General features: G+C 41.2%; 2 protein-coding genes across 2 annotated transcripts in view; one reads left to right on the top strand and one right to left on the bottom strand.

Moving 5' to 3' along the window:
• The window catches only part of LOC146975644 (NACHT, LRR and PYD domains-containing protein 3-like), a 151,676-nt gene that overhangs the window by 108,608 nt on the left and 21,657 nt on the right, over positions 1–21,411 (bottom strand). The window lies entirely within an intron of this gene.
• On the top strand, positions 6,707–8,562 carry LOC146975646 (protein NLRC3-like). The gene is made up of 3 exons (XM_085794633.1): positions 6,707–7,831; positions 8,087–8,260; positions 8,352–8,562. The coding sequence occupies exons 1-3, from the start codon at positions 6,744–6,746 to the stop codon at positions 8,560–8,562; spliced, it is 1,473 nt and encodes a 490-aa protein (XP_085650759.1). The 5' UTR covers positions 6,707–6,743.

Below are 21,411 nucleotides of genomic sequence, written 5' to 3'. Positions count from 1 at the left end.
AAGGGTTAGGGTTAGAAATAGAAAAAAAAACATTTTTCATCATGCTTTTTATCCAACATGCAGATTTATCAGTTGTGTTGATGTTTCAGGACCCAGCAGCCGAGACCAGACTCTCCTGAACCCAGCTGTCTGTCTTTAAAGAGGAAGAGGGACATTGACTTTAAAGGAGGACATGGATCAACTGATCAGCTGTAAGACAAAACTAAATTTCAAAGCTTTATTCCTGTGGAGTCAAATTTCAATGATTGTCTATAAAATCTGAGCTATAACTCAGACACACATTGTCCAGCTATACATATACTGTGTTGTGTTGTATTCAAGGCCAAAGCAGCAGCACAAGCTAAAGTCTCCTGGACCTGGACCTGGGACCAATGCTGAGTCCATTGGTCGTCATCAGTTTAACAAGAGGCGATCTTTATTTGAAAGGTCAGAATTTAAAACAGTCATAAAGACTTTTCTCTCTAAAAGTCAGTTGTGTATTAATTAAATATTAAAAAGATGGACCAGAGCCCCCCCCACCACCACCACCATAGTGTCAATGTACAGTCACAGTCACAAGGTACCAGTGAGGAGAAGTGATGGCGTGATGGCGTGTGGCGGTTAGCGGTACTTAAGTTAAACTCCCTCACCCATTAAAGACATGCTAATCACCTTGCCAAGTAGTCATTGAACTCTTGGCGAAACGGTTAGCGTCGTTGCTTGGTGCGCTGGAATGGGTTCAATACCCTTTTAGGGCAAGTCAGAACAACATCGGTCACATTTGTTTGTGATGTTTTTGTCGTTGTCACGTGCTATTGTTTGTTTGGCCTTATCATTTGTGAAGATAAAATAAAAATAGAAAGAAAAAAAACATTTTTCATCATGCTTTTTATCCAGCATGCAGATTTATCAGTTGTGTTGATGCAGCCCAGTAGCAACAGGAAATATGTCAGCCAGGAAGAAACCACTGGGTTGAAATCATCCTTTCATTTGCACTAAATGTTCATGGTCTTGTTTCCACCTGGTAGAAGGAACATGATGATGTTGGCTGCATCAAGTCTGGTGGCTTGCAGATGATTCTTTTAAAAATCTTAGAACTATTCACACATAAGTTGTGATTTTTTTATTGAGTGTGAGGGACGTCAGAGCCAGACCAGAGGTCAAAGGTCAGAATTTAAAACAGTCAGAAAGACTATTTTTCATCATGCTTTTTATCCAGCATGCAGATTTATCAGTTGTGTTGATGTTTCAGGATCCAGCAGCAGAGACCAGACTCTCCTGAACCCAGCTGTCTGTCTGCAGAGAGCGACGACTCATTGGAGAGGGACATTGAGTTTAAAGGAGGTCATGGATCAGCTGATCAGACGTAGGACAAAACTAAAATTCAAAGCTTTTTAACATTCTTCCTGTGGAGTCAAATTTCAATGATTTTCTATAAAATCTGAGCTATAACCCTGCCTGAATATCCACATGTTATATTCAGTGATGCTCACAGTGCAGCCCAGTAGCAACAGGAAATATGTCAGCACCATCTACTTAAAACAGGAAGAAACCACTGGGTTGAAATCATCCTTTCATTTGCACTAAATGTTCATGGTGTTGTTTCCACCTGGTAGAAGGAACATGGTGATGTTGGCTGCATCAAGTCGCCTCCTGGTGGCAGCTTTGAGGTGTGCAACAGGACAAAATTATAGGTCAAGGGGGCCCTGAGGGGTTCCTAGAGAAAGGAATGAATGTAGGTAATGTCATAATGTTATATATATATATACTGTTTATATAACATTATGATATTACCTACATACTACTACACAACACAGTGTATATACTATATATATATATATATATATATATATATATATATATATATATAGTATATATATATATATATATATATACACTGTGTTGTGTCCAAGGCCAAAGCAGCAGCACAAGCTAAAGTCTGCTGGACCTGGGCCTGGGACCAACGCTGAGTCCATTGGTCGTCATCAGTTTAACGAGAGGCGATCTTTATTTGAAAGGTCAGAATTTAAAACAGTCAGAAAGTCTTTTCTCTCTAAAAGTCAGTTGTTGTGTTTATCAAAAGACTGAAGATATTTTTCATCAGTTTCTCTCCAACATTCACATTTTTCAGTTGTGTTGTTGTTTCAGGATCCAGCAGCAGAGACCAGACTCTCCTCAACCCAGCTGTCTGTCTTTAAAGAGCAACGAGTCATTGGAGAGGTTCATTGACTTTAAAGGACGACGTGGATCAACTGATCAGATGTAAGCTGTAACTGACAGTCAGACTCAGGTTATTGTAGAAAAGAACCAGTTTGTACGACATGTTGTTGGACCAGGTCTGAAACCAAAGTGCCTCTGTCCGTTGGGAAAGTCCTCAGGGGACATATAAAGTCCATCTTGTATTATCTCTCTGTCCTGATGTTCACTGACACCGATTCCTCCACAGAGTGGACCAGGAGAGCTCAGAGGTTCCCAGTGGTCAGTCTGCCCAGCAGCAGCACCAAACGCACCTGGACTCCATATTTGTGGTGAGGACATGTCCAACAGCTGCTGTTACATCTGTTGTGTTCACCATCATCTCCATGCTGCACTTTGACACCAGTGGATTGTCAGTCTGTCCAACATGGATCTAATGTTTGGCTCCATGGTTTTAGTTTGATGCTGTCACTCATAGAGTTTCTGTTCCAGCGGCTGGAGGAGAACATGGTCACTTTTGTGAAGAATGAGCTGAAGAAGATCCACAAGGCTCTGAGTCCAGATTACCCAGAATGCTCAGGGAGTCAGAGAGAGGATGAGGAGGTCTTGGACGGTGAGGATGAAGGACAGAGGAGGAGCAGCAGAGAAGCATTAGTGAAGATCACAGTGAACTTCCTGAGGAGAATGAAGCAGGAGGAGCTGGCTGAGTGTCTGGAGAGCAGTAAGAGGATTTCTCGGTAACACTTTACAATAAGGGTCCCTTAATTAACGTTAGTTAGTACATTATTTAGCATTAATATATAAACTAATGTGTTAATTAATGCTGAGTAATGCATACATAATTATAACTAATTACATTATTCAACTTTTAAATGTATTAACTAACTTTGAGTAGTAAACATGAATTATTTGCTTACTAATACCTTTCCTAATCCTAAGTAATACATAATAATGATTTTTAATATATCTGTAAATAGTTAATGCTTAAGGGCATTAGATACTTGGGGTAAACCAAAACTGCGTACTTACTGTGAAATAAAACAGACCTGTATTTGGCCCAGAAAACTATGTTTTGTATAATTAATCTAAAAAGAAAAGATCCCTGTGTGCTCAGTTGAGAGCTGGTATTCTTGGTCTTCATATCGAGACAGGCAGATATGTTGGCACAGCAGAAGACGATAGAATTTGTAATTTATGTGACATCCAAGAGTTGGAGAATGAAATTCATTTTGTGTTCTACTGTCCTTTCTATGACTCTATAAGACAAAAATTGTTTAGTAAAGTAGATCCAAATAACAAATTTGTGTGGTTAGACGATACTGAGAGGCTAAAACTTCTTTTTCATTTGAATATTTTTGCATTTTCTTTATTTCTTGAAAAGGCTTGGGCAATGAGACGAAGAGCAACATATAGTTGAGTGATTACTGAAAGTAATCTTAAATTGTTTATTTATGTCACACCTGTGTGGCAGGTAACACCAACAGGAAGGACTGTCTAGTCTTTGTTTTTGTATTTGTTATTGAGTCTTGTAATCTCAGATGGGATGGGCCACAGTGGTGGCATGACACGAAAATAAAAATTCATTCATTCATTCATTCATTCATTCATTCATTCATGCTTAATCATATACTAACTAACGTTGATTAAGGGACCCTTATTAGGGTCCGGGCAGCTAAGCTGCCGGGACACTATTGTATTCCTAGGAATTCTTCTTCTTCTTCCTCTTTCTTTCTTCTTCCAAGGAAGTCATACTTCCCATGGGTGAAAACTCACCAAACTTTGCACAAAGGTTCAGTCCCATGCCAGATTCACTCAACAGGGACTAAAGATGTATTTGTTTTTACAAGAGGGAGTGACTCTCTGACCATTAGAGACGGTTGCATGTCACAAACAACGCATGATTTCTGTTTCTTTGTACTTTAAGAACAGTTTGTAAATGAGATGTGAGCTTTTTTTAATGTTTTGTGTTGCTGTTGTCCACTGTATGAATGATGATGATCTATGTTGAATGTTCTGTGTTAAATTCTGAAACAGAAATGTTTGTAAGATGTTTTGACCCCAGGAAGAATAGCTGCTGTCTTGTACAGCAGCTAATGGGGATCTAATAAAACAAACAAACATGTGCCCCCTCCCTCCTAGGGGGGGCACAATAAGCGTTTAAATTTAAAAACTTTAAAAATTCCTACCAAACCAACGGTAGATGCTACAGTGTTGAAACTTCACCACAATGTAGCCTCAATACTGCTGAAACTTTTGTCCACTTAAACTTATTACAAATTATGAAGTCCATCACTCTGTTTTTTTCAATAACTGTAAAACTTTTAAAATGTATCTCCTCCCACAATTTTTGCTCAATTGACACCAAACTTGCTACAGAGCATCTCCAGACTGTCCTCCACAAAACTTGTTTCTCGGATTTTTGATTAAGCAAAAATTTAGCCTACAGTGCATGAAAACGTTTGACTGTAAACAGTACTGTAAACATATACCATCAAATTCTTGCTAAATACATTTTCAAACTTCCTGAAAAAAAATGAGAATATTCTGGAGTCATGGTTGATGAAGTTTAGCAAATATCAGAATTTTAATTCAAAAACTGAACTTTTGAGAACATTTTGAATTCTGCTCTCATGGGAACAACTGTAGTCAATGTGAGAGTGGAATTTATAAACATCAAATTTTCTCTGATGAAGCAAAACACTTATCATTAAAAACAAATCACCAACATTTCCATGCTGTCAAGATGCAATTTATGTATTATCAGATTTTTGTTTAGATGACTGAATTTATGACATTTTGACCATTTCATCACAACAGCTGCCCGGGCACTGACTCACCTGAGTGGATAAATGAAGCTACACAGCAGGTCTCACTAACAGCCAATTAGCTCAGTGAGTTAGGAGCTGGTTCTTGGTGTCAGAGATTGTGAGTTTGAGACCCAGCAAGGGTGTTGATGATGATGACAGATCAAAATGTCACATGTCCTCAAGCTGTTTTGCTGTCTAGATGCAATTTATGTATTAACAGATTTTTCTTTAGATAACAGAATTTCTGACTTTTTGACCATTTTTGAAATCTGCGTTCACAACAGCTGCCCGGGCACTGACTCACCTGAGTGGATAAATGAAGCTACACAGCAGGTCTCACCACCAGCCAATTAGCTCAGCGAGTTAGGAGTTGGTTCTTGGTGTCAGAGGTTGTGAGTTCGAGACCCAGCAAGGGTGATGATAATGATGACAGATCAAGATGTCAGTTGTCCTCAACACGAAAATACAAGACAATTGTCCTAATGGTGACATCACAGCAAGCCTCTAAGTTTAAAAATCCAAATAGCTTGGACTGGACCATGTGCGAAGGCTCCTAACATCTTAAGAGTCACAGTAGATGTTTTACAAATACATATCATTATTTTACCTCAAAAACTGATTTTTCTTTTTACAGTGGTTTCAAATCTGCCTGCGCGACAGTGAATGGTTTAGTCAATTTGTGAAGCCACTGTGGAACTGCCACTTGCCAATTAGCTCAGTGCGAGACAACGGTCTTTGATCCTAGAGGTTGTGGGTTCAATCCTCAACTGATGCAAATTGGACATTATAAGGTCAACTGTCCTGTCTTCCTATTCTCCTGTTTGTTGCTCAGAATTGCCTAAATATGCCCAAAAGTAGCCCGGACCCGACCCATTGCTGCGCAGCAGCTATAATTGTAAAGTGTTACCGATTTCTTTCACCATTCAACATGGTGGACAAATGAGACGTTTACTGACATCAACACACGGAGGGAAACATGTTCATATAGTCGTTATTTAGAGGAATTAAAATGTTATATTTTCTTATTGATCTTGTTTCTTGTGTTTTCATTCAGGACACGGTGCAGCAGTCTGTCGACGTGAACTCAAATCTTCCCTGAAGAAGAGGTTCCAGTGTGTGTTTGAGGGGATCTCTAAAGCAGGAAACCCAACTCTTCTGAACCAGATCTACGCAGAGCTCTACATCACAGAGGGAGGGGCTGGAGAGGTCAATGATGAACATGAGGTCAGACAGATTGAAACAGTGTCCAGGAAACCAAACAGACCAGAAACAACCATCAGACAAGAAGACATCTTTAAAGCCCCACCTGGAAGAGACCGACCAATCAGAACAGTGATGACAAAGGGAGTGGCTGGCATTGGGAAAACCATCTTAACACAGAAGTTCACTCTGGACTGGGCCGAAGACAAAGACAACCAGGACATACACTTCACATTTCCCTTCACCTTCAGGGAGCTGAATGTGCTGAAAGAGAAAAAGTTGAGCTTGGTGGAACTTGTTCATCACTTCTTCTCTGAAACCAAAGAAGCAGGAATCTGCAGGTTTGATCAGTTCCAGGTCGTCTTCATCTTTGACGGTCTGGACGAGTGTCGACTTCCTCTGGACTTCCACAACACTGAGATCCTGACTGATGTGACAGAGTCCACCTCAGTCAACGTGCTGCTGATCAACCTCATCAGGAGGAAACTGCTTCCCTCTGCTCGCCTCTGGATAACCACACGACCTGCAGCAGCCAATCAGATTCCTCCTCAGTGTGTTGACATGGTGACAGAGGTCAGAGGGTTCACTGACCCACAGAAGGAGGAGTACTTCAGGAAGAGGTTCAGAGATGAGGAGCAGGCCAGAGAGATCATCTCCTACATCAAGACATCACGAAGCCTCCACATCATGTGCCACATCCCAGTCTTCTGCTGGATCACTGCTACAGTTCTGGAGGAGCTGTTGAAGACCAGAGATGGAGCAGAGCTGCCCAAGACCCTGACTGAGATGTACATCCACTTCCTGGTGGTTCATCTAAAACTGAAGAAGGTCAAGTATGATGCAGGAGCTGAGACAGATCCACACTGGAGTCCAGAGAGCAGGAAGATGATTGAGTCTCTGGGAAAACTAGCTTTTGAGCAGCTGCAGAAAGGAAACCTGATCTTCTATGAATCAGACCTGACAGAGTGTGGCATCGATATCAGAGCAGCCTCAGTGTACTCAGGAGTGTTCACACAGATCTTTAAAGAGGAGAGAGGCCTGTACCAGGACAAGGTGTTCTGCTTCGTCCATCTGAGTGTTCAGGAGTTTCTGGCTGCTCTTCATGTCCATCTGACCTTCATCAACTCTGGACTCAACCTGATGTCACAACAACAAACAACATCCTGGTGGTCTCACGTGTTTAGAGACAATTCAACACCTTTCTACCAGAGTGCTGTGGACAAGGCCTTACAGAGTCCAAATGGACACCTGGACTTGTTCCTCCGCTTCCTCCTGGGTCTTTCACTGGAGACCAATCAGACTCTCCTACAAGGTCTGATGACTCAGACAGGAAGTGATTTAGAGACCAATCAGGAAACAGCCCAGTACATCAAAAAGAAGATTGAAGAGACTCCCTCTGCAGAGAAAAGCATCAACCTGTTCCACTGTCTGAATGAACTGAATGATCGTTCTCTAGTGGAGGAGATCCAACAGTCCCTGAGATCAGGATGTCTCTCTACGGATAAACTGTCTCCTGCTCAATGGTCGGCTCTGGTCTTCATCTTACTGTCATCAGAAGATCTGGACGAGTTTGACCTGAAGAAATACTCTGCTTCAGAGGAGGCTCTTCTGAGGCTGCTGCCAGTGGTCAAAGCCTCCAACAAAGCTCTGTAAGTGTACAGATGGATGTACAAAGATTATATAGATGTATGTTGTGTATTTTTTCTTATCTCTGTTGTACTGCTTTTTTGTGCCCTTATATTATTTGTATGTCTGTACTTGAATTTCCCTTGGAATCAATAAAGTATCTCTAAGTCTAAAATAGCCTGATTTATTCATCATTATAGAAAGACACTTCTGTGTTTTCAACAGGATAGAAAATTATTTCATTTATTCTCTTTAATTCCTCTTGATCCTCTCCTCAGACTGAGCAGCTGTAACATCTCAGAGAGAAGCTGTGAAGCTCTGTCCTCAGTCCTCAGCTCCCAGTCCTCTAGTCTGAGACACCTGGACCTGAGTAACAACAACCTGCAGGACTCAGGAGTGAAGCTGCTGTCCGGTGGACTGGAGAGTCCACACTGTGGACTGGAGACTCTCAGGTGAGGATCCATACAGCTGTTTATCTGATGATACTTGAACACAGCAGCAGGTGTTGACAGAGGGTTCCTGTGTGTTGTTGTGTGTGTTGAGTCTGTCAGGATGTCTGATCACAGAGGAAGGCTGTGCTTCTCTGGCCTCAGCTCTGAGCTCCAACCCCTCCCATCTGAGAGAGCTGGACCTGAGCTACAATCATCCAGGAGCCTCAGGAGTGAAGCTGCTGTCTGCTGGACTCGAGGATCCAGACTTGAGACTGGACTCTCTCAGGTATGGAGAGGCTGCTGCAGCCACACACACTGTCTGATAGAGGAGGAGGAGCTGGAACACTTTCTACTGTATGGCCCTGTTCACACCTGGTATTAAAGGAATAGTTCACCAGGGGTAGGCTACGTAGTCCAACAAAAACTTTATATAAGAGAAATAGGGCCTGACACAAAAACGTCCATAAAACTACACAAAAAAACCCCTAATATTCCTCCATACACCTCGTCCGCTGCAATCCAAATGTCCTGATGGGATATAGCCCAGGTTTTACTCACAACGTCATTTAGGACATTTTTACAGCCTAAACAGTCCAGTAATGAATTTTCCAGGCTACAAGTTGAATTTGCCAGGCTACTAGCATTTTGTTGTCGTAGTAGCTCCCAGTGGCTCTGTTGATGTTTGTGCGCATACACAAGATTTGCTGCGAGATGTTCTTCCGTGTTTACATCATACATCCAATGGCTTACAACAATGAACGAACATCTCGCAGCAAATCTTGCGCATACACACAAACATCAACAGAGCCACTTTCATGTTGCAGCTTCAGGACACTTAGGTCAGTACAGAAGAGCAGTATGGAGGTATTTGGATGTTTCAGTGTGTGTTTTTGGTCTAAGTCTAACAGCCCTCACACATTCACAGACTTCTTGTGAACGCACCTCTAAGTCAGTGAGTCCGTAAGGGGTTGGATTGGAATTGGGCCTGAAAGTGTCTGAAGCTGAAGCTGAATGGAGAAAACACATGATGAAGTGTTTCCTCCTCGTCTCCTCCTGCTCTGTATCATCACTAGATAAAGACTCCAGCTCCTTCCTCTCTGTGCTCAGTGTTCATCCATACATACAAGCCTCCATGTGAACACAGTGATAAAACAGTGTGTGTGTGTGTGAGAGCCATGTAATGTCCATGTGTGCATGCTGACAGAGAACGTGCTGCTCTGACCCCCCTCCTCCTTTCAGGGTGGAGCCTGCTGGAGGCCGATTCTTGACACCAGGTCCATGGAGCTGTAAGTGTGTTTTTACTTTGAGCAGCACATTCAACCGTCTTCACACTGTCACATCACTGACGTCATGAGTCTTCATCAAACTGTCAATAACTGATCACATGATCAATAACTGCAGCTGTGTCTTGTTCTCTCCATCAGATTCCTGTCGACTCACAATCGACAAAAACACAGTGCACACGAACATCAAACTGTCTGACAACAACAGGAAGGCGACACATGTGGAGGAGGATCAGTCATATCCTGATCATCCAGACAGATTTGACTTCTGGTCACAGCTGCTGTGTTCAACTGGTCTGACTGGTCGCTGTTACTGGGAGGTCGAGTTCAGAGGAGAGGTTTATATATCAGTGAGTTACAGGGGAATCGGCAGGAAAGGAAACAGTGAAGACTGTTTGGAAGGAACAATCAGTCCTGGAGTCTGAACTGCTCTGATGGTGGTTACAGTGTCTGGCACAACAACAAAGTGGCATCTATCATCTCCTCCTCCGCCTCCTCCTCCTCCTCCTCCTCCTCCTCTGTCTCTAACAGAGTAGCAGTGCATGTGGACTGTCCTGCTGGCTCTCTGTCCGTCTACAGAGTCTCCTCTGACTCACTGATCCACATCTACACATTCAACACCACCTTCACTCAACCCCTGTATCCTGGGTTTAGACTCTGGTCGTCTGGTTCCTCAGTGAGTCTGTGTTGAGTCTCTTAGTGAATCAGAGTCTCCTCCTGCCACAGAAACCTTCTCACTGTTAAACAGACAGTTCAGTCTCTATATGTCTGTCTCTTACTAATTTTTTTACATTCATGTAAATTCATCAGCACATTTTGTCATTATTTCTGTATCAACTCTCTGAAAATATATTTTTAAAAAAAATTCTCATAGAATTGCTTAAGGCGAGACACGGCAGGCAAAAACATCGTTTTTTCATGCACTTATCAATTTTGAGATTTTGGGCTATTTTGCTTCCATAACATGTCTTCTTTCAGACTAATACAAAAAAATAGTCTAAAATACACATTATGGGTGTTTATTTTACTTCACTTTGACTGGTGTCGCCTGTAGATTTCTCCTAAATTCACCAGAACTGAGCGTTCTATCGCGGAGCGAGCCGCGTCTGTTCAGACTCCTGTCATATCAGGTATCGCTGTGAAGCTCTCTCTCTATCTCTCTCTATCTCTCCCTCTCTCTCTCCTGCACTAATGTTTCGGTTCCAAAAATGGTCATTTCCTTTGTACCAGCGACGAATCGTAAAAGTACGAGGGAGGGTCTCATTGGCTGGTGTCGTTTTCCGACAGCGTGATTCGTTTAGAAGCATCACGTGATGCGCTCTGAACAGCATGGAGGGACTTTTAAAAACGGGGAAAGGAAATCGATTTAAATCCTCACATAAAATAAAACAGCAACTCTCACTTGCTAGACAACAAAAGACACAGCACAGAAACTCACCGAGCGATAAGATCCCTTTACAAAGTGCGTCATCGCGGAAGCTGTCACCCGTAAAATAACGAGTGTTTGCCGCCGGAGACCAGCGCGATACACAGCGGTGGCTTTTTTTTTTTTTTTTTTTTTTTTTTTTTACACATCAGACGTCTGAATGAACTGATCCGAGATTTAATATGTCCCTGCGCTGGTACAGGGCTTAAAATGAACATCGATCCTCAGAATCACGTGTTGTGCAGTAGTTTACTTCTCAGTGACAGAGGTGAAACGGATGTGACACTGACATGGGCCAGAGATGATTTTTAGCCAGACAGAGAGAAACTGAAAACATTGGTTGTCATACAGATGAGCCCAACTAGGCTACACCTAAAGTGTTTATTTTTTTTATTTTTTTTATTTTTATTTTTTTCTCTGACCTACTGGCCCACACACCTTAAAATTCACAGTGGTCAGACACTCTTGTTTCCAGTAACAATGGGCTCTATGCACAGCTCCACTGCTTTCTAAATTCAAGGCAGCTCTTTTATTTACTGACAAACTGATTAATCCAGGTGTGTTTGAGTAGGCTAGTCACATTGGTCAGACACACCTGGATTAATCAGTTTGTCCAATAATGTAATACAGGAAACAAAGGAGCTGCCTGAAGTTCAGGAAGTAGAGCTGTGCATAGAGCCAATTTGTGGAATTTTTGCAATAGAATCTTTAAAGGCCGTTTTCTCAAAATGAGCTTTTTCTTATACTCTGGACCCGAAATCTCCAGTTCAGCAGCACTTATAGACACCAAACCTTCCAGTTGTATTCCCGCCTATATTCTGAAGGTTTTTACAGAGGGGATTATTGATATATCATTCACAGCCTCATTTATACAACAATTTATACCTAAAAACAGGGCGAAATTAGATTTTTTAGGGCTGGTGACAGTATTTTCTCATTTACAAAGTGATTAAAAGAGATATCCAAAATCCCCTCTGTAAAAACTTTTGACTTTAATATGTCAACAAAATAAAACAAGAATTTTGAAAGTGGCTTTATCCAATCTTCAGATTTCGGGTCTGGAAATGTACACAAATTCACGCATATTTAATTATATAATGTCTAATTTCCATATGTAAGCATAATATTTAAGAAAACATGTAATACAAAAAATAATTGTCTCAATCTAAGTAATAAACATAGAAAGTTTCATGGCAATAGCTGTTAGTTAAATTTTTTACCCTATTCACCTGGGGTGTCTCGCCTTAAGAAATTTGGGGGCACACCTGAACAGTAACATTAGTAGACATGGAGATGTTACAACATTTTGTAATAAAGTCTGTAGCTTGCAAGAGAGGAATGTTAATGTCTCCAATGCTGAGAAGCCCACGACCCACATCCATTATTGCATGAGTCTGCCGTGATATATAGCCTAACAACGGTCTGACTGTTATAGCCTACAGAAATAATAGACATGGATCCGTTAAATAATCTGTAATATACAGCCATACAAGTAGTGTGTTTGCACACACTCAGAGAGAGAGGAGGTGGAAAGGCAAAAGTCAGGTCATGGAGAAGCTCAAAATCCTGACATCTGCATTAGGAGAACAAACTGAAATTCATGAGAAAAAGATAAATTGTTGGAGATGTTTACAAATTGCCCTCAAAAATTGCGTACTTGCAGAACTAGCAAATAGTACAAGCAGTGAGCACCATACGAATGTTTGACCAAGGTAGGAATTGTGGTGGCAAAAAATGTTCTTTTCGTTCAATAAAGTATTCAAAAAGAATATCTTGACACGTCAGCTGTCTTTCTTGAGTTTTAATAAAGCATTCATGAATGGAGTCACACAAACACAACCGAACAGGAGTACAGTCAATGAGTGAGTGGCCTGAAGATGTTCTCAGGCTCACTATCTTTATAGTTCCCAAAACACATTGAACAGCAGACAAAATATATGGCACTCTGATAGTTCTGCCTGGCTTCACCGCCAGGATACAACACCCCTTTTAAATTCACACAGAGCACTGGTCATAAGAGCTTCTCTGGCTTCTGACCTTTAACCTGTCCTGAGTGGACTCTGTCTCTGTGTCTGGTGTATCTCACACTGTTATCATCAAAGGGATTAGCTGAGTACCACTTTCCACAAGGTGAAAGTAAGTTCACTTAGTTAACATGGTTATACAGCACTCATAAAGCATACTATGGGTTAACACCAAAATTTCCCATCACATTCCACCCTTTTTAGCATATTTATGCTAAATCACGATAAAAAGGAAATTTTGTAATTATCTACCTCATGTCCTCTGTTTTCCAGTCTCCAACTTGGGAGTTTAAAGCAGAAGTAAGTGATCTGGTCGTTTTGGCTAACTACGTCACCACATTCACGCGTATCCCTTGACCAACTGATTAATCCAGGTGTGCCTGACCATTGTTGTGAGGTCAGACATGCCTGGATTAATCAGTTGGTCCAATAATGTAAGAGAGGAAATAAACGAGCTGGCTTATTTCAGGAAGTAGTGGAGCTGTGCATAAAGCCCATTGGCAAACAACTGTAGCAAAATAGAATATAAACTAATGATCTCAAATAAGAACACATTCGTGACAAACTGTAAATAAAGGTTTGAATAAATCAAGCGTAGCATTAGTTCTGGCAGGCCATGACGTCCTATTGGGGAATTGCATTCAGAGCTGCTCTAGCCCGACGTCACCTCCCTTGCTGCTGCTTCCTCTGCCGGTTTTTTTGCAAACCCACCTCCACCCCAGCTCCTCCCGTTATCTGTTATGAATCCTATCATTGTATCTTGTTAGTTGCTCTGCTCTGTCTGGGTTTTCTTTGCTGCTGCGCTCCCTGCTTATGCCGTTCATGATGGCTCATGAAGGGCAGGAAGGTGCTCGTCCTGCCTCAGGCTTTCCATGCAAGCGTGTGGAAGAGCAGGGGGTCCCAGAACAGTATCATACCGCCAAATAAAACTTGCGCAAGTAATTAAATATTATTTTGACATAGGCTAGTGGTCCTGACAGAATGACATTTCTTAATATCTTCTATCTCTTTTGTCTGATGAACTGACTGTTGTGAACATGTGACTCAGAAGATAAAAACTTCTGATGTCAGAGAGAAAACAAGTTCAAGTTTGAAAAGCTGCTTTTCAAACTCAGTTTGAAAAGCTGCTTTTCAAACTGGTTCTTCTCACTGAGACTGAGACGACTGATCAGAGGATTCAAACTAAACTTCATTAGATCAGACGTGAACCATCTCATGTTTTCATCTCCGTCCTCTTCCTGTTTCAGGACTCAGTGCCGTAGAAGAGAAAATCATCAACGTTGCATCTCAGTGTCTTCGTCTCAGAGGTCACATGACCACAGTCTCTTCCACCAATCATGGTCTGTGGAGAATCTTGGCCTTTCATATTGTACTGGTTGTCACAGCCACAGAATGTCTGCTGATTGTTACTTTGGTGTCACATCACACTCCACATACACACACTCTGCACCTACCTCACTCTCACATCAAACTCATCATACAGATTGCGTTCTCTGGACTTTCTATCTGCCTCTGTCCCCAGAACTCGTACTGAGTTTGGGAAGAGGGCATTCATGTACTCTGCTCCCTCTGGCTGGAACAATCTCCAAAAAACACTAAAACTACAGGCATTCATCACCCTTTCCGATTTTAAAACCAGACTTAACTGCTTTTTAATGGCAAATCATGGAGTGTGTAAATGTTTTACTGTTTAGTATTTTATCATCACTGGATTAGCGTTCTTTTAGTGTGTATTTGTTACAATTGGACATGTTCTGGGACGTTATGGACTCTGTTTTTACACTTCAATGACGTCATGTATGTTTTGAGATATCATGTGTTCCAATTTAGTCCTTGAACGCACATAACCTGATGTGTGTGAACATGAAGCCAGATATTGTGACTCTAGCCTGATAACCAAGGACATAATGTAACTGCTGAGTTCTCTTAGTCTGTCAGTTAGGTCTGTTGCATTAGATACACGCCTGAACAACAACACACACATCATGTTGCTTATCACATTCTGAGAACATCCAACCTCTGTACGGGGCAGGCCCAGCCCAAGAAGATAAATGTGACCCATTTCCTGAAATCTGGACTCACTCCTGACCGAGATCCTGCGAGAGCTCTGTCACTTTGAGTCCAGCGCTGATGTACTTTATCTGTGACCTGAGTAAACACTACTACTTTTGTACGAAAGACTTCTCTGGTTTGTTCTTGGGCTTCCAATACAAAGAATCGGGACTAACAAATGGTGCCATGAGCCGGATTGGTTGACTCTGAGACTGTGTCTGACTGAGGACCACCAGAGTGGATCGAAGGAAAACTTTTTTCAGACAATTCAAAGCCGGCTAAACGAAGGGTAAGCAGGAAACCTTTTTCTATAAAAGTTCTGCACATTGGAGACTACTAAATTAAATTGTCTGATTAAGGTAATCCTAACATCCCTAAAACTGTAAAAAAAAAAAAAAAAAAGCTATGTTTCATACCATTAAGAGAATTGTCTTGTTGTATACTGAATGGTCACATATAAAGTATTAAAACACATAGCCTCACGTGCAAGTTTTTGAAGACCACTAAGGGTTGTCTTTGAAAGCTTATATCATATGAACAAGTGTCCTAGTCAAGTTTTTGAAGACCACTAAGGGTTGTCTTTGAAGGCTTATATCATATAAGCAAGTGTCCTAGTCTAGCTGTTCTTGAGAGACGTAAAACTCATTACTTGAATGGAAAACCACTAAGGGTTGTCTTTAACCAAGCCCAGCTGTTTTTGGAAGACGCAAAACTCATCACTTGCATGGAAAACCTCTAAAGGTTGTCTTCTAAAATTCATAAGGACATTTTAATACCGGGAATGTGCCCGATGCCGCAATGAGGCGATGCCGGGAACAGGAATGTGCCCGATGCCGCAATGAGGCGATGCCGCAATGAGGCGATGCCGGAATGTGCCGATGCCGCAATGAGCCGATGCCGGGAACAGGAATGTGCCCGATGCCGCAATGAGGCGATGCCGGAATGTGCCGATGCCGCAATGAGGCGATGCCGCAATGAGGTGAAGACTACAATTAATTAGTAGTGTTGTTCCTGTTAATCAATAAAGTCAAATACTTTATGAAGACACAGGGATAACTTTGTTATTTTTCATATTAGGCCTAACTGTGGGGTGGTTTCCTACTTGATGATCATTTGATTGTGTGAGTGTTTTGGTATCGAGCAGTTGAGACTGATCGAGAATTTCTGCACTGACTCAGATCTCAAGTAGTTCTGTATTGGGGGGCATTGGAATAGGGTAAAGGGAAACTGTTAACTACGGTGTGGCAGAGCTTGGTGAATTAAAACGAGTGATTAGACTGGGAGAACCCCCAGCGGTCAAGCGCACAGAGTAATAGACTCTGTGTAGAAGTTTCTTGATCGGGTCCTCACTTGGGCACTGTGTCATTCACCCCGATCTGTCTAACACGTGTAAAGCTATCGAAATGTGTCAAGGTCATTAGAAATGGTGGATAAATAAGGGACCATACAAGGTAGCAGAAGCTACATCTCATTGTTTAAAGGTATGGTTGATGGACAACGACTGAGTAGCTGGAGTCATAAGACTCACTGTACTCTCACTCACACCCTGACGAAAGAACATTGACTGAGGTTCGGACTGACATGACAACCTCATTTACTGACAAGGACTCTACCATACCTGCAAAGACCGAAACAGACATTGAACAGACAACCGTCTTTCCACCCACAATGATGATGCCACTATGGAGACTAGCCTGTAGGGCCAGAGTCTCAGTAACAATAAAAACAGTCACTCTGCTCAGTGTCATGCAAAAAGTCAGATACTGAGTACTTAGTTCTTGGATCCTACAAAACTGGGACTGATCCCATAGGTTACTTGATGATAACTCTTACCTCACGAGCCCCTGGCCCAGTGATAAATAAGGACCATTACAAAAGAGAGCTGAAACCAAAATGGTAAGTGCAGGAGAGGTTAAAAACCCTGAATGGGCTATTGAAAAACACCTCCCCAAAATATATGCAAAAATTCAAACAAAACAAAACAAAACAAAACAAACAAAAGACAAGCATATTATCTAGAGTAAAGTTAGAGTATTGAATCATGGGACAGTAGCCCAATGAATTAGTAAAGTAACATCTAATGAGTAACTGTGCAAAAGTAAATGCTAAAAATAAATACATAAATAATTAAATAATTAAATTAGCAATTTTACAAATATTTTATTACCATGGATATGTCCAGGCAGACTTTGACCTTCAGGTACCTCATGTAACAGACTGGAAAACTAATTATATTTCAGCCTGTGTCATAATGGTTATACACTCCATCCAAATACAACTGCTTTTGCCTCATTTTGATTTCACTCAGACCTTCTTCACATTTTCCCATTCAAATAAGACCTTACAACAGAAATGAAGTGTGACTCCAACTGGAGCAGATATTTTACTAATGAAAAATATGCATAGACATTTGAAATATATAAAGTAAATAACCAAGTATAACATAAACCCAAATGTTTAATATTTAGGAGCAGATGTATGTTTGTGGTGTCAAACTAAGTAAAAAAAAACAAAAAAAAAACAACAACAAGCAAACTTCCTGGGCCTGTTTCAAAGTTAAAAAAAACACAGCTGATGTTCCAGAAGGAGGTCACCTCTTATATGGTAAAAACAGTGCACACTTCACCCTAGAAACCCGTCACCTTGATGTAAACAACGAGGACCTTCACAACAAATTTTAGATTTTTTTTGAGCTGGAATACAAGGGTGTGTGCATGGTATAGACATTGGGGGTTCAAATGAGATCCCTTCCTCAGAATTTGCTAAAGGATTTCCCACAATTCTATTATATTAACAGAAAATTTGCTATTTTAGAACATAGAGGACTCTCTCCATGCCTCTCTCTGCTGCCTGTAGTGTGACTAGACATAACAATGATTGACCCTGAGACACAGCACACACACATGGTGCAAGAGAGAGAGAGAGGAACACACATGGATGACAGCAGTGTTCAGGATCCCCTTTTCAAAGTCCCTCCCAACCAGAATCTAGCCGAACTTTGGAGCATTATTTAGCCCGTTTCTGACAAGCCCCATGTCTCCTGGTTTCATATGATATCTGACTCTTGACTCTAGCTTTAATACTGTGCCGTTTATAACGCGATACATATTTCACATTAATCGATATCTAGACTCACCTGCTTACATAGACACGATTGGGATTCCCAGAGGTGTGCCTGATGAATATAAGTTAGTAAAACCAGTTGGTGCAGGTTTTGAATCATCCTTGTTCTGGTGGGTAACAAGAATGTGGATAGAGTAAATTACGTCCACTTTAATGTTAAAAGACTTAATAACTTGATCAGAGATGCCATAGCTGGCCTGCACAACTGTCTGCAACTTCACTGATGACTTACCAAAATAGAGTAGCCATGGATTTTCTTTTAGCTGAGAGAGGTGGTGTATGCTCCAGGTTTGGCCAGGACTGTTGTGTGTTCATTCCTAATAACACTGCTCCAGACGGCTCTATAACTCGAGCCCTTTCTGGCCTCAAAACTATGTCTGAAGAGTTAGCAGAACACTCAGGGATAGAGAATCCGTTAGCTGACTGGTTAAAACATTTGGCAAATGGAAATCTTTGATTTCATCAGTAATTCTTTCACTGATTGCAGCAGTGACCCTGTTAACATTATGTGGATGTTGCTGCATTCCATGCATCAGGCACCTCTGTCTAAAATGTATTACTACAGCTATTAATGATAAATTCCCTACACCACCTCCTTACCAGTTAGTACAATACCCTGGAGAAGGGATGCCACTGGTCTCCCTCTCTGAGCCCGGAGAGGACGAGACTAAAGAACCCAAATCCGAGGATGATGAAGACCCTTACTTGTACACCTGAACCCTTTCCCTATGCATAACAAACTGTTAATGCCTATTACATTTTTTTACATATAGTTCTTGCATACACGTAGAGGCGTGAGACTTATAGTTTTTTCTTTTTAGTTAGGATGCTCAGTGCAGAGTTCTGCTAGGGCTTTAAAGAATGTGTTTTTAATGTGTTTTGTTAAAAAGAAAAAAAAAAGTCTTTACTTAACCAATCATGAGACTGTTTAAATATTTCCACATGCGTGTGCAATGAAGAAATGCTTGCTGCCGGTAATTGCAAAGAAGAACAGCTTACACATAGTCGCTCACATATAGGCTGCTATTTTGCAATGAAGACCTGCTTACGCACAATATTTGATTTAGGTGATTGTTGATATGAATGATTTATATCAAAAGGGGGATACATAAAAATATCCTGCCTGGTTGTGTTACATCTTAAAGAATGTGGTCACCTGCAGTTTGGGGGCCTGCTGGGATGGCAGTAGATGTGATACAATACAGGGATAACGTCCCTACTTCTATTTGATTGACATAATAAAATCATGTCAAAAGGGGGATTGTTACAATTGGACATGTTCTGGGACGTTATGGACTCTGTTTTTATACTTCAATGACGTCATGTATGTTTTGAGATATCATGTGTTCCAATTTAGTACTTGAACGCACATAACCTGATGTGTGTGAACATGAAGCCAGATATTGTGACTCTAGCCTGATAACCAAGGACATAATGTAACTGCTGAGTTCTCTTAGTCTGTCAGTTAGGTCTGTTGCATTAGATACACGCCTGAACAACAACACACACATCATGTTGCTTATCACATTCTGAGAACATCCAACCTCTGTACGGGGCAGGCCCAGCCCAAGAAGATAAATGTGACCCATTTCCTGAAATCTGGACTCACTCCTGACCGAGATCCTGCGAGAGCTCTGTCACTTTGAGTCCAGCGCTGATGTACTTTATCTGTGACCTGAGTAAACACTACTACTTTTGTACGAAAGACTTCTCTGGTTTGTTCTTGGGCTTCCAATACAAAGAATCGGGACTAACATATTGTTGTGCATTGTTCTGTTCTATCTTGTTTGATTTAACATAATCTCTCTTCCCTCAGGATCCCTTGGTACAGCCTTCCTTTGTACCACACAGCTCTCTCTTCCTCCTTCTCTTCCCCCCATATCCTCGCCGAACTGTTGAACTCTGGATGTCATTCATCTCTTCTCTCTCTCTCTCTCTCTCTCTCTCTCTCATATTTGTCCCCCCTTCTTTGTGTGTATATCTTGTTGCTGCTTTCTTGGCCAGGCCATGCTTGTAAAAGAGATTTTTTTTATCTCAAGCAATTTGCCTGGTAAAATAAAGGTACAAAAAAAAAAAAAAAAAAAGATTTTTTCAAACCATCTTTTTGTCTGTTTAGAAAAAACAACAAAAAACTACTCTGTGATCCTGTTGTACGAAGCTGCAGCTGACCTAAAAATCACAACAAGTATTTTAAACCTTCTGTGGGTCTGAGTCTTTTCTGTTTAACAGGGGAAACAGTCAAACACATGAGGGACAGAGACAGAGCTAAAAGAACTGATAGAAAGTCCAGACGCTTGTTGATCCTTGACAGACGCACAGATACAGATGATTCTTTAAAGATCCAGTGTGTAAAATGGGGGTAAAACTGTGATATCTAGTGTTCAGATTCTAGTTTGCAGTGCTCACCCCTCCTGTCGGCAAAGTGACTGTGGCCTCTGTGGACAAAAAACTTGTTTACCACGACTGGAAGTGTTTCGGGAACATGGAGCGATGAGGTGAAGATCTAAACCATTTTACCATATGTTTGCTGTTTCCTACTCCTGCTTTTTTCCCTACGCCTTCTTCTAGGTTGGTTTATTTATGCACACGAAACTTGCAAAAAGTGCTCTCTGATTGGCTGAATTCTCCGTTCGGGCTGCCGCACAAACATTGCAGCACAAGACTGCAACGCTCTCTAAAGCAAGACCCTTGCTATATGTATACTGTATAAAAGAAGAATTATAAGGCTACAGAAACCAAACAAATTGTATTTTATAGCGATTACACACTTATACAAATATATATTCATGAGTTGTATATTCAGATTTTGCCAATAAACCTTGACAATTATTACACACTGAACCTTTAACAGACGACCAGGAAACCAAAACACCAACTTCACTGTGTCCACAGCTCGAATGACATTTGGACCAAGGAGCTTCAATATCACTTCAATCAAACATTAATGAATAAAGTCTCTGTTCCCTGTTTCCTGAGGTGGAGAGGAAACTGATGCACTAAACATCTTGAGTATAGATTTTCATAGCTAAGGTTTCCTTAGTAGTGTTACCCGTGACACTGAATCCAATTTCATTTCATTTCATTTCATTTTGATTTATTTCGTCCATGGTATTCTCACATAGTTGCACATATACATTGTGTACACATTTTCACCATGAACGAAAAGGAGCAGGATGAAGAAAAAACTTATAGTACCTGCCCCTCTCTGTTGTTACAAATTTCATTGTCTTACTTCAACACCAGTATTATTCTCTGTTTCAATAT

The sequence above is a fragment of the Trachurus japonicus genome, chromosome 13, assembly GCF_045865225.1.
Source record: "Trachurus japonicus isolate A0001 chromosome 13, Traja_1.0".
In the NCBI taxonomy this organism is placed as follows: Eukaryota; Metazoa; Chordata; class Actinopteri; order Carangiformes; family Carangidae; genus Trachurus; species Trachurus japonicus.
This window is presented reverse-complemented; position numbering and strand designations above follow the sequence as displayed.